This window comes from Filicampus tigris, chromosome 8 (genome assembly GCF_054856515.1).
Source record: "Filicampus tigris isolate MCC_2025a chromosome 8, RoL_Ftig_1.0, whole genome shotgun sequence".
Classification (NCBI taxonomy): Eukaryota; Metazoa; Chordata; class Actinopteri; order Syngnathiformes; family Syngnathidae; genus Filicampus; species Filicampus tigris.
The window spans coordinates 18,268,079-18,281,037 of NC_141224.1; the positions used below are offsets into that span (position 1 = coordinate 18,268,079).

Consider the following 12,959-nt stretch of genomic DNA (forward strand, 5'->3'; position numbering starts at 1 on the left):
GTAAATCTAAATAAGAGGCATAGAAAATTGTGTTTCGGACAGAAATTGATTCAAAAATAAAATAAAAAAATGAGCTCTACTGTAATATAATTTTGAGAGCATTTATTGTGCAAATCTCTATTACCTGGCTGCAGGTGACATAAGCATCCAACCAAAGCTTTTTGTGACGGTCTCCGCCATTCAATTATTGGAGAAAAACATACAAATCTGTGATTCTCAGTTTTGTTATTCATTGTGTTTTGATGAGGCTCATATGCAAACTGCTATGCTTGTGCAGTTAGCCAACCCCTGTATTTCTTGTAAAGTACGGTACATATTATTGGAGGTTTATCAGCGGGTTTTCGAATAATTTGGGGGGTTTATTTAAAAAAAAAAAAGGTAATTTTATTTAATAAATTCTTTTGCCAAATAGGTGTCAATTGTGTGCAGATTTTTGCTATTCGCGAGCCGGCACACATTTTGTCCTTGGTCTGATTAGGAAGTGTGTGGTCCTATGTAGGAAGAGGCACGGGCGTCGTAAAGTCGAGAACTGCCTGTACTTGTATGAAGACAGATGTTACATTTTGTCACACATGAATACTTGTTTGTTCCGGGTCATATTGGATGGAAACCAACAGAATGTTCTCAGTGTGGTATTAAAAGCTTTCTTGCTTGTTCACATTAGTTATGGCTTTCACTTTCAAAGAGTTGGCCTTTTGTCACAACAGTAAATATTTCATAAAGCTACTACTTCTATTATATATTTGCGTAAGTAAACGCTTCCATGTGGTCGCACGCTCACTGGAGATGTTGATGTGTTATTTGGCACGGAGGACTACTTTTGATTCAGACCTCTTCGCCATGGAAATTCAAATGCATTTGATATCCAGCAGAATCGATCGCCTGACCTCTCAGGCAATTCACAGTACAGTCAATAAATGACTGTGCCTACTAATTGAGTATAAAGTTGAGTCACTGTTAATAGTGTTCCAGGTTCTTCTGTGACAGCAATGTAGAGTCACTGATGGTGTAGTGGTACACACGCCCTAGTTGTGTGCGGGCAGCGTGGGATCGATTCCCGCTCAGTGATGGTGTCCATGTGTGTGTGCCCTGCTACAAGGGTTGCGTCAACATCCAGCGTAAAAATGATTTGCCAAATCAATGATGCGAATCGTGCATGCGTGCACTTGATTCGCTGTGGAAAAGCCGAAAGGATAACAACAACAGTGTGACAGCAATGTTCTTCTATTTACAGGACTGAGTTTGAGTTTAACATTTTATTGATAGAATTGACCTGTAAGTTTGGATAACAAAACAAGCATTAGTAAAGATACATTATCTTGTTAGCCACCGCAATTTTCCTTGTCAGACAAAATTAATGAATCCGCTGACAATAATGCTTCAAACACGTGTGCTCTTGAAAATGGAAAGTCCGAATGATACCTGGATTGCCCACCCTGGTACAGATGATTGCCAAAATATTAGAACATTTTGAGATTGAAACGATTTATGTGTGTATTTTCAAGTGATGCATTAAATTGTACATTTTGGGCCAAAACCGAAAATGGCGGGGACCAATGCAGAAAACCGAAACACAGAAGTAAATTAGAATACCTTAAAACCCTTAAAAAATTAAAAAAAACAATAAAACAATTAAAAGAAAGAAAGATAAGGCAGTCCTCGGTGGCCAGGCAGTCTTCTCAATGGCCGACTGCCGGGGCTGCGGGGAATTTTTGCTTGCGTAATCGCAACATCCTGTTTTGGCCCCAGCTTTTCAGTGACAAAAGTCTTTTCATCGAAAACTTCAAATGCACTTTCGCCATTTTCAGTCAAAAATAGTAAATTAGAGAATTTTCGGTGCGTCCCTGGTATTTTCATTCATCCATCCATCCATTTCCTGTACTGCTTATCCTCGCTAGGTTTTTTTTTATCTTTTTCATAAAAAACATTGTTTTTTGTTGTTGTTTTTAAAGGTTTTTCCAAAGAAGCTTGTTGGTTTCTCAACTTGGATTGACCACACTCGCTGGGCTCGTAACACCTGGGCCATGGCAGCCATCTTCATACTTACCATGGCTGACATTGTTGATATGGTAAGACTTGTAGCACATCCCCAAAAGCTATATCTGGGTGGAGAGCTGTCGTGCTGCACGTTTGGGGGCACTGACCTGACATGGATAGTTAGTGAGCTCATGACTCATTTCTGTCCAACTTCTAGCTGAGCTGTCTGCCTCAAGGTTCCATGTCAATCAGCACCAATTTGGCATCCTCATCTTCCTCCACCTGGTCTAGCCCCGAAGGTTGTCTGAACAACCCCAAATATTACAGCTACATCGCTGTACTAGCGCTTATGGCCACCACCATGCTGGTTCAAGTTAGTCACATGGTCAAACTCACACTGATGCTGCTTATCACAGTGGCTACTGGTGTTGTTAATATCTACAGTTGGAGGGACATCTTTGACCGCTATGACATGGCCCGCTTTCAGGATTACAGGTGAGGAAAAAAAGGTCATGCATATATTGAAGTCCGTTTTGATTTCTTTGCCCGTCAAATCAAATTAGCTAAACCCACACGTTTTATGTAACATCGATTTTTGTAACTTTGAATATTTGAATCTCATTCTTCTTCTTCATAGGTCATACTTAGTGCCGTCCAAATTGACCATGACAGTTATGATCTTCACTATGATGGTCAGCTTTTATTATTTCTCCCGACATGTAAGTTGACATTACTTACAAATGTCTCTCTTGTCTGTGAATATCAATCTACAAATATCTGTCTATCTAACTGTGTGTTTTTTTGTGCAAGTGTGTATGTGTGTACACTACTGGTTGTCAGTCAGTTCCTATGGGAAATTAATAATAAAAATGATGTAACCCCCCCATACAGGGAGATTAAAGCTTAGAACCAGCAGACATGCTAACTAGTAACTATCTTAAGGATTCCTCTCTAATAGTCAAGTCAAGTCAAATTTATTTATATAGCCCTTAATCACAGGAAAGTCTCAAAGGGCTTCACATATGCATCAGATCACATACACGACATGCCCTGATCTTAACCCCCAGGAGGGCAAGGAAAAACTCAATAATATAAGACTTACTTCTAATAAATGTCTTTGTACTCTTAGCAGTTGAGTAATTTGGCATGTAATAAGAAGCTTTAAGAAATTATGACTCATATCCCTTCACTAAGTAATGACAGTAATATTTTTAAAGAGATGTATTGCCGTACAGTATATTTAACAGCAGTTTTACCAAAATCATGAGAATTTTGGCCTCTGTGTTGATATTTTAGACATTAGAAACGGCTATGTTGACCTTGGTCAAAGCTTGTGATGAGTTGCCGTTGTTATCTGAAGGTGGAAAAGCTTGCTCGCACCCTATTCCTGTGGAAGCTTGAGGTTCATGAGCAGAAGGAGAAGGTATATGAAATGAGACGATGGAATGAAGCTTTGGTGACCAACATGCTTCCTGAACATGTTGCTCGACACTTCCTGGGCTCGAAGAAAAGAGATGAGGTGAGGGCCTTACATCAACGGATTACTGCTCGGTTATTCCCCCAAATGGTCCTTCACCCTGCTAGTATACGATTTATTGGGTGCTGCAGGGATCGTCAGGAAAATTCTCAATCTCATATTAACCTGCTGTGTTCTAGGAGTTGTACAGTCAGTCGTATGATGAGATCGGAGTCATGTTTGCGTCCATCCCAAACTTCTCCGACTTCTACACAGAGGAGAGCATCAATAATGGAGGCATTGAATGCCTTCGCTTCCTCAACGAGATCATCTCGGACTTTGACAGTGTAAGTTGGTTTACCAAAAAGTTCTTCTCCTCTGTATTAGTTGTTTGACACTATTTGGAATGAACAAGAATAACATTTCTACAGGTGGCGAAGGTGCAATGTGCTTAGTAGATAACATGTAAATAGTGTATACAGATAAAGTCAAAATTAGTCATAGTCTAGCTAAATTAGGATTTAATGGAAATTTCTATTTGTTGAATGACTTTTTTTTTTTTTTTTGCTGGAAAGAAAGTGGCAAAATACCATAAGACGTTTGCGATTTGATTACCGGTAGTTGACTAAAAGTTCCATATCCCATGTTATTCATGGCATTTATTAGAATACAGTATACATATTCTAACGTTCAAAATGTATTGTTTATTATATTGTTCTAAATTCCCCTAGAAGGTTTGAGGATCCTTGAGAATGGCACTTAAGATTCCATTTCCCCAAATTTGTCTGATAAAGTATGAATAATCACTTGTTAAAAAGTCTTTTGCCAATTTCTAGTGTTATATAGTCAGTAGACGTTCAACAAATAATATATTTTATTTAAATAACATTTGGCCAGGGTATGAATGAGGAATGCCCTTACCAATACAGTTTGTTTGTATAGTATTTGGTACTCATAAAAACGCTCAAAATACTACATACCAATACCACATGACATGACGAGTTTGACATATTCTCCGTATGTATGTACATACGGAAAATACATAGTAGCCAGATGTACATACAGTACAACAAATAATTAAAGCGAAGACTAGACCTAGACACCCTTTTCAGATAGAATATAATGTGTATGCTCAAGGTAAAGAAGCCAGACTGCCATTCCATTTTGATTAGTTAATTTACTGTAGTCTACTACACAGACAAACAATTAGCAAGGCATCAACATCCTGCATCTAACATGCAACAATGGTGAACCCAGGTAACATAAATCACGTGTGTATTTAGTAGTTACTGTAAATAGCTAAACCCAATTTATGATTCCCAACCAGGGTCCCGTTGCACACTAGGTGTGCGATGAGAGATCATCAAAAGTGTTGTGGCAAATTATTCAATTCCACTTAATTTGTCACAAATTATTATTTATTAATTGCAAATATATCCGTGTATCTATCCGTGCCAGCTGCCCTTCTTGTTAGAGGATTTGGGGCCTATGGAATGGATATGAAACCTTCACATGCTTTCTCTACTGGTCATGGGACGTCAAAAAGGAAAATAAATCGTTTTTGCGTCGGGTCATTGGATTCAGTTCAATTATGGTATATCCCGTTAGTGGTTCGTTATCAAGTAAAGTAGCTGTGTTTCATGTAGCTAATCATTTGACTTGTATCCATTACAGTTGCTGGATGAGCCTCAGTTTCGCTGCATCACAAAAATCAAAACCATCGGAAGCACCTACATGGCCGCATCAGGTGTTACTCCTGATGTCAACAATGGGTACACCTGTGCGAAGGTCAGTATGCTCACTTGACATTGGTGGCTTTCAGTCCGTGTAACTGATCAAATGACCACAAGAAATATTCTGACAAATTTGGACGTTGTTTGGCAGAAGGAGGAGCAGTCGGACAGAGAGCGCTGGCAGCACCTGGCAGACCTGGCCGACTTTGCGCTAGCCATGAAGGTTACGCTCATGAACATAAACTACCAGTCATTCAATAACTTCATGCTACGAATCGGTATGTCCTTACATTTTAGCTTTAATATTTGTTCATTTTTTGCGGGGTGATTTGGGGTTTTAGAATGGAGTTACAATTGAAAGTCATATGAACAGCAAACATGGTTAATATTTGCCCTTTACCTTTATTAGATCACATTTATGAATTAGTGTGATACTTTATTAAAAAAATAAATAAAATGTACTTCTACTTAATAACAAAAAGAAGAAGAAGAAAAAAAATCCCATAACCGTGTTATCACCATGAGAAGGTTTCATATTGGATCATATTTCTTTTGATAAAAACTGAACGTGGGTGCCACAGACCCGAACACCATACAAGGGTCACATGGTGTCATTCACCATTTATTAATTCTACAAATTCTACATGTATAGTTCATATAGGGTGATTTGTCTCACTCCCAAATGTAGTCTTAAAATGTCTTATCTCTGGAGTCTTCTGATTAAATAGTACCATGTACAAAAAACATGAAAGTCTGTCCGATGACCCAAATATAAATATGGTACATGAACCAATTATGGGTTCAGTTTACTTCCAAAACCGAATAGATGAATGAAAGGGAAGGAAAATATTATACATAGATCAAAGTGTGAATCTCAATCCAGTCAGTTGTAATTAGCAACTGTAGCTAATTTCTGTTGCTTTTTTATTTCTATTGATGCTCTCCATCAGGTCTGAATAAAGGAGGAGTTTTAGCAGGTGTGATTGGTGCACGCAAACCTCACTACGACATCTGGGGAAACACAGTCAATGTTGCCAGTCGTATGGAGTCCACAGGGGTGATGGGAAACATTCAGGTATAGCAACAGTTTTTAACCTTATTGTCAAGATCACTTATTCTGTCACGTTACGGAATGTAGTTTTAGAGGTTACAGGTTTGCATGCTGTATAATAACCTACGTTTTAAGAAAAAACTCATCCTTTCCTGACCAAGTCTTGAGGGATTGTTTCAATCCAGAAGTTTATTTCGTTGTGTTGTAGTGACGTTCTCCTGCTATTTAAGGAGGAACTTATTTGGGATTTCATATTGCATTTTAAATCAGAATAACAAAAATATATTGGCCTGCAATGTCTTCTTCCTCACTTTCGTTTTCTTTGCATGTTATACTTTTTAATAACAATGCCTGTAGTGCCTTTCAAGGCACCCAAGTATGCTTAACAGTATTTCATGGCGTAATCAAAAGGAATGGAAGGGTTCCTATGCAAGTATGAGATTTGTTTTCATAAATGTCCTGGTCTGGAAATGTATGGAAAACTATTATGGAAAAATAGTCATATTTCCAAGACTGTTACAACAGCTCTATTTTGTAAAACAAAAACATTTTGAATATCTAAAAAATATGAAAAGATTGATCTTTTTTTTTTTTTTTTACACACACTTGGAAACGCAACTACACTGTTTATGTGAGAGCACATAGTGTTATACCATGGGCTTGGTGAATACTCAAGATAAATGACATTCTTGTTCATTATCAGTTGGTAATGTATACCCATTGAACATCTCTATCAAGTAGTTCCTGTCAAAAAGTTACTTCATTGTTCCAAATGAATGCGCAGCACCCTAAACCGTTCAATTATGCGAGCAAACACAGCCACCTTGCACAGTCAGATTTTCTGGTAAATAAATGTGAAGTACTCTGAGGACAAACATGAGTGACTTTAAAACAAGAGTGATTTAATCATTTACTTTATTTGTTGATTACAAATGGTTACCAACATGCTTCCTGAACATGTTGCTCGGCACTTCCTTTGATGACTGGGATGCTGCTGAGGAATTGAGGGGAAAACGGAGAGACAGAAGCGGCACAAAGAGTTAACCCCGTAAGATTTAAATCAACTCGTAGACGAGTAGGATGAAATCAAAGTAAAGAAAACAACAAAAAAAGGCTTCCCTGCACTTGAGTTTTTCCACCTTTTCTCACCACGACGAGAACGTGGCACTTTTCTGTGACAACTAAAATTGCACTCATGCAGGCGCATCCTTTTTAAACCCCTCATTCTTGAAGTCTTTCTAGTGAGTGAGTGAGTGAGTGAGTGAGCGAGTGAGTGAGTGAGTGAGTGAAGTACACTAATGCTCAATTTCATTGATTGCACACAAGTCAGCAAAGCACAGACCTGCCTATATAATATCCCACAGTTGACAGTGTGACATGCACTATCAACCGCACAAACCAATCAAAGTTAAAGGATTTGTTTGTGCATGTCAGAGATTAGATTTCATCAAGGTACAGATTTGGAGAAAGGTAAACAAAACAAAACAAAATGGTGGCACGGGTACCACAGCAAGCACAGTGGTCTCCATCTTTTGTAAGTGGAAGAAGTTTGGAAGCAGTCAGACTCTTCTTAAAGCAAGTGCACTGATCAATCAGAGAAGGGATGTGGCACATGATTATCGACTTGAAGTTTGTCAAAACGTGCCTCATCCGGTCTGATGCAGCCAACATTAAACTCTGACCTGAATGCCAAGTTTCGAGGAAAGACTGCATTCAACACCTGGCCAACACCATACCTGCAAGTTTAGCACGGTGACGGCAGCGTCATTCTCTGGGGATGTTTTTCATCAGATGAAAGTCAGATTTGAGAGCAAGAATTGTGGAGTGGTGTAAACGCTTGGGTCCTTGATGAAAACCTGCTCAAGAGCGCTGTGGACAAGGGTTCACCTTTCTCCGGAACAACTGTCCTCATATTCCAGCCAAGATAAAGGACTGGCTCGGGGAGTCCGTGAGTGTCCTTGAGTGTCCCGGCCAGAGATCAGATGTGATGGAACATTTCTGGAGGGATCTAAAATTGGCTGTGATCCAACTTCCTCACCCAGTCTGATTCAGATTAACAAGATCCGCACACAAGAGTGAGAAACAACTCTTAAAAAGGCACGCTAACGTCGTTCTGAAGAAGGCCTGAGGCTGCAATTACTGGCTTCAAAAAGTACTGACTAACGGTGGCGGATTTTGAAGAAGAAACAAATCACATTATCATTATGATGTAACAGATTTATGGAATCAATTTTAGGATACGGTTTTAAAAATAACATTTGGAGAAACAAGAGTGCAAATAGTACGCAGCGCTGTAGCTAAATCTGGGTAACGGTATTCTGTTGTGTGTGTTTCCCCCAGGTGGTGGAGGATTGCTACAACATTCTCAAAGAGTATGGCTTCCGCTTTGTGAGGAGGGGTCCCATCTTTGTCAAGGGAAAGGGGGAGCTGCTCACTTATTTTCTGAAGGGAAGGGACAAACAAGGTTCCTTTCTGAATGGCTCCTCTGTCACCCTTCCACATCAAGTTGTGGACAGTTAAACCCAAACGTGAAAGAATAACAGCCAATGTGTGCTAAATTCAGAGAGGTTGTGGAAAGAGCTTTTGAATGCAAAGTCATTTGCCTTGAAACCATGAAATGTCCTCATACCCTATAGACACTGCCTACAAGCCTCTGCGGAGGCACATCTTTTTGCAAGCTCAGCTGTGGACAAGGTTGACAGCTCCAATGAATTACTGCGGACATGCTTATTAAACAGACATCTGTGTCAACAAGCCGCTCATTACCGAAGATGTCTTCACCTCTATGGGAACCAGTTCCCTCTTTTAATAACACTCGAGAATGTACTTGTAATTCCGTGCCATGGTCAAATAGAATTGTTTATTTTAGGAGGGTATACGGCTTGAAAATTCTGGATTTACTGCTGTGTGAAAATGTACATAATACATAATTATGTACCAATAATACAACCCTGTGACCCTTCATTCAAGGGAAGACATGATTAAGGTCACGGTAATGACGGAAATGCATGGGAGAAAGGTGTGATTTGGAGAAACAAACACACCACAGAGGGGAATCACACAGTGACTTCAATGTGTTACGCGCCGTTAATAAACAACTACACGTACAATCCCCCCCCCCCCAAATTTGACCAAAAGCGAGGTGTCCTGGGGAGCGGGAGCGTTCATAGGTGTGTATGATTGATAGTGTCTCGCATTGCCGGATTTCCTCAGTCGATTTATGACTTCCCCGTGCTCTTGGCCGGGCAATAGGTTAGTTCAGTCAGTACTGTTCTGTCCTCTCCTCTCCTGTCTGCTCATGGATCTCGAAAGCACACTTAGACTGCTAGCCTGGGCCATCCACGTGATTAACAGGTAAAACTGTGCATGTTTTGGGACAGAGACAAGCGTGAAGCCACACTGCAGATACTGTTTGTTTTACTCATTGTTGGTAGATTGAAGTGCCTATCACAAATGTGATCGCCAAATTTTAGATGAAGGATTCCACTATCCGCTATTCCTGTCCATTGACTGTGCTTTTAAAGGATAACTACAGTTTATTATGACAGCGTTTGTTTTTATCGTTCTAGTCGTTTGATGATAATATGATACACATAGTGAGCTTTGTAAACTACTGTAGGCCCAGCAATATCAGAATGGATTCGACTATTTAACAAAACTAGCCAAAAATCAAACTACAGTATTATTTATTAATTATTATTACAATTACTTTTTTTTTTTTTTTTTCCTTGTGAATACCGTTGCTGCTCAAGTTCAACTTAATTGGTGATATCTCAGGCCTTTGGCTATTAGCTTGACCTCTATTTCTGTATATCAGGAGTCGTCAATTGAAACAGGTGCAGTTCAGGAAAATACATTCAAAATTTGATGTTGATTTTTCACTCGGAACTGGAAGGACAAATAGAACTTTTGTCTCAAATGCATGTTAAATAGTGCTCGTTTCGAAGCATAACATTATCCTGCAGTTATGCTCACCACTTTCCTACCTCACCGAAAAATCACTCGCCGCACTTGCAGCAAAGCCGCTCTGACTAACCGATTTCATTGGCTGAGTGGAGGAGGTATCGTGCACACATTGCGCATTTCCAGTGTGCATTCATCTGCTGTGGTAAAAGCTGCCAGAAAACTGTGCAGGTTAAAGTAAGAACCTAAATCCCCACAAAGTATTTGTCTAAATGTATCTCCATATAGAAAGACCACCCGGTCCTGGATCGGGACTGCAGTCTGCCAATTGATCACCTGTGCTTTAGCTCAACAAACTCATTTTTCTCTGTATGTGAGTAACATCCCTGTCAGTTTGGGGATCTAACAAATAAGAGCCACGCAGTAATAAAATGTATTTCCTTTAACACCATGGCAAGCAAATGGACAAGAATTTCATTCACAGGAGGGAGTTTCCACTTGTTATTATTGTGAGATTGCGGCATTGTGCTTACACCCACATAAATAACAGGTGGAAATAGGATCTCACCTATATTAAATAGTTGGCTATCCTCTGTTTCCTTTTGGTTTCGACAAGTATTGTAAATGACTACACTACTTTAAATCTTCAACAGCTGGCCAAAAAAAACAAACCAGTGTTGGAAAGTAATGGAATTATACTAACATGGGTACAATTTTGAGGTACCTGCACTTTACTTGAGTATTTAAATTCATTTGTGCCATTAATGTACTTTAGATTATCAACATAAATTTGACAGCTTTAGTTACTTCTCAGGTCAAAATTGTACACAGAAACGTGAATTGTACACACAGTAACATGTTTTTGTTTAAATGTTCTTCTTTGTGACCTCTTTAAGAGAATGTGTCTGATTTCTCTCATGTTTAATTTATTAAGATGTCCTGTAATAATGACATTTCCACTTATTCTTGCACGTTTTGTGATTTGGAATTTCACACTAAAATGGGACCACCCAACGTTTGTCAACCACTAAAGTAAACAAGTGAGTTTCGTGCAAAGTACAGTACTTCAAATGATCTCTTTGCCTGAAGTAGTCTTTTTCGGAAGCTTTCATACAAAACCAAAACATATGATATTCTAACCCCCAGTCCAGTTGTATTGCTGCTTTTACGCTAGCAAAAGTACTTTTACCAAAAATAACATCATGGAATTTGTGCAGCACCATTTGATGTCAGTTTGTCCATTTCTGGTCAAATTTGCAGGAAATTGTGAACATTTCAGCAACCTTAAATAGAACAGATGAGTATGTGCATTGTTTTAAAGTGTTTGCAGGGATGAAGAATATCGGTCTGCATAAAGTTGTCCTTTTTAGATGTACAAGGTGGCAGCCAGGACACACAGGAGAATTAGAAAACATTACGCAGGTTTTGAGTCAAAGTGTTTAGGTAACCTCTGCTGTAGAACGGGATCAAAGTGCAATAGTTTCTTCTGAAAACCTTGACATGCTCTTTTAAGAAAAGGTTAAGTAGTTCCTTCCCCTTTAATTCATATTTTTATAATGTAATGTAAAATTGTGCTCCATTTAAAAAAAGACGGTGTTGTACATAAGAATCAAAACAGTATTTATGGATGAGATGATTTATTGCAAACAACTGGGACATTTTTTTACACTCATGTGAAAGTGCCAATAATCATGAAATAACTCGATGTTAAAGCCAAAACATGGATTTGAGATTGTTTCCTGACTTGTATTTTCAAAGAATCTAGGAAACAAGATAGCACTTTAAATAATGTGTTGATTCCAAATATTACGTTGCTACAATACTTCTACAACTCCAGCGAATAGCGCCAAAAGACTACATCGATTTCTGCAAGTGGTTCTAGTCACCCTCAATGCCCCAATTTTCTATAATAGACTCTTGACTTGATGGTAATGAGCCCATTGCTGTTTCACAATTGATTTATATTGTAGATGTCTACTGTATCACTCATGAACATTTGATCCCTAGGATGCTTTTTCATTTTAAGTACTTATAAGTCGATGTTTCCTTGTTCATTTTAATTGTCATAATAAAGTGAGTTGATTTTTTTCTAAATGCAAACCTGTCATTTTTATGACCATATTTGTCTTATCAAACTGAAGTCAGCATATTATATTAATCTGAATACAACACAATTATATGTATCATAGCCACACAATCAAATCAAAGCCAATTGCTTAAATAACTCTATTTCCAGATGTATTTTGACCAAATAATCCAAAACCTTTCTGTGCAATATTTGGTCCTCAAACATAAACAAAAGGCATTTCATTTATTTTCCGGAGGTCATTGACCGTCTATGAATGCATCAACAGTGGGAATTGAGTAAAATTTTGAAATCTCATTGTACAGTTTCTTGCGGTGTAGCCATTACAAGTTTAAGTTAAAAAAAAGTTTGCTCAATAACACCATATGCTGGGCCCGCAACCAGAAACTCAAACTCGAAATCCTTCACCCTTATCCTACATCCCCATGTTTTCTTTTGCTTTGTCTTGACAATTAATCGATGCATACTGTTTCTAAATTGGTATAGTACTGTATTATATCTTATTTATTATAGTGAATAGTAGTATATCAACCTGTTTAAGCATTTATTCGATCTCCTTGATCCTTAAGGTCCATGTACTAGTAGGCCTACATTCTTGGCCCTCACTAAACAGTAGTAGTAGTAGTAGTAGTACATGTTACTATCAAGCAAAACTGCGCTAGATGACATCTGCATGCTACTAGCACAACAATACGAGTGAAGCGCTTGATAACTACTATTTTGTCACTAGTACTGGTATCAAGCAGTTTTCAA

General features: G+C 38.6%; 1 protein-coding gene across 2 annotated transcripts in view; it reads left to right on the forward strand.

Annotated features, from left to right (window-relative positions):
• The window catches only part of adcy3a (adenylate cyclase 3a), a 30,032-nt gene extending 17,812 nt beyond the window's left edge, over positions 1–12,220 (forward strand). The window contains exons 13-21 of one of the 2 annotated variants that reach the window (XM_086038080.1): positions 1,953–2,069; positions 2,195–2,472; positions 2,615–2,696; positions 3,338–3,496; positions 3,634–3,780; positions 5,108–5,221; positions 5,318–5,444; positions 6,117–6,241; positions 8,558–12,220. In XM_086038080.1, coding sequence (XP_085894206.1) covers positions 1,953–2,069; positions 2,195–2,472; positions 2,615–2,696; positions 3,338–3,496; positions 3,634–3,780; positions 5,108–5,221; positions 5,318–5,444; positions 6,117–6,241; positions 8,558–8,737 — 1,329 coding nt within the window. In that variant the 3' untranslated portion in view covers positions 8,738–12,220. The remainder of the gene's footprint in view (positions 1–1,952; positions 2,070–2,194; positions 2,473–2,614; positions 2,697–3,337; positions 3,497–3,633; positions 3,781–5,107; positions 5,222–5,317; positions 5,445–6,116; positions 6,242–8,557) is intronic. The other variant, XM_086038082.1, reaches the window with a different exon arrangement.
• The last annotated feature ends 739 nt before the right edge of the window (positions 12,221–12,959 follow it).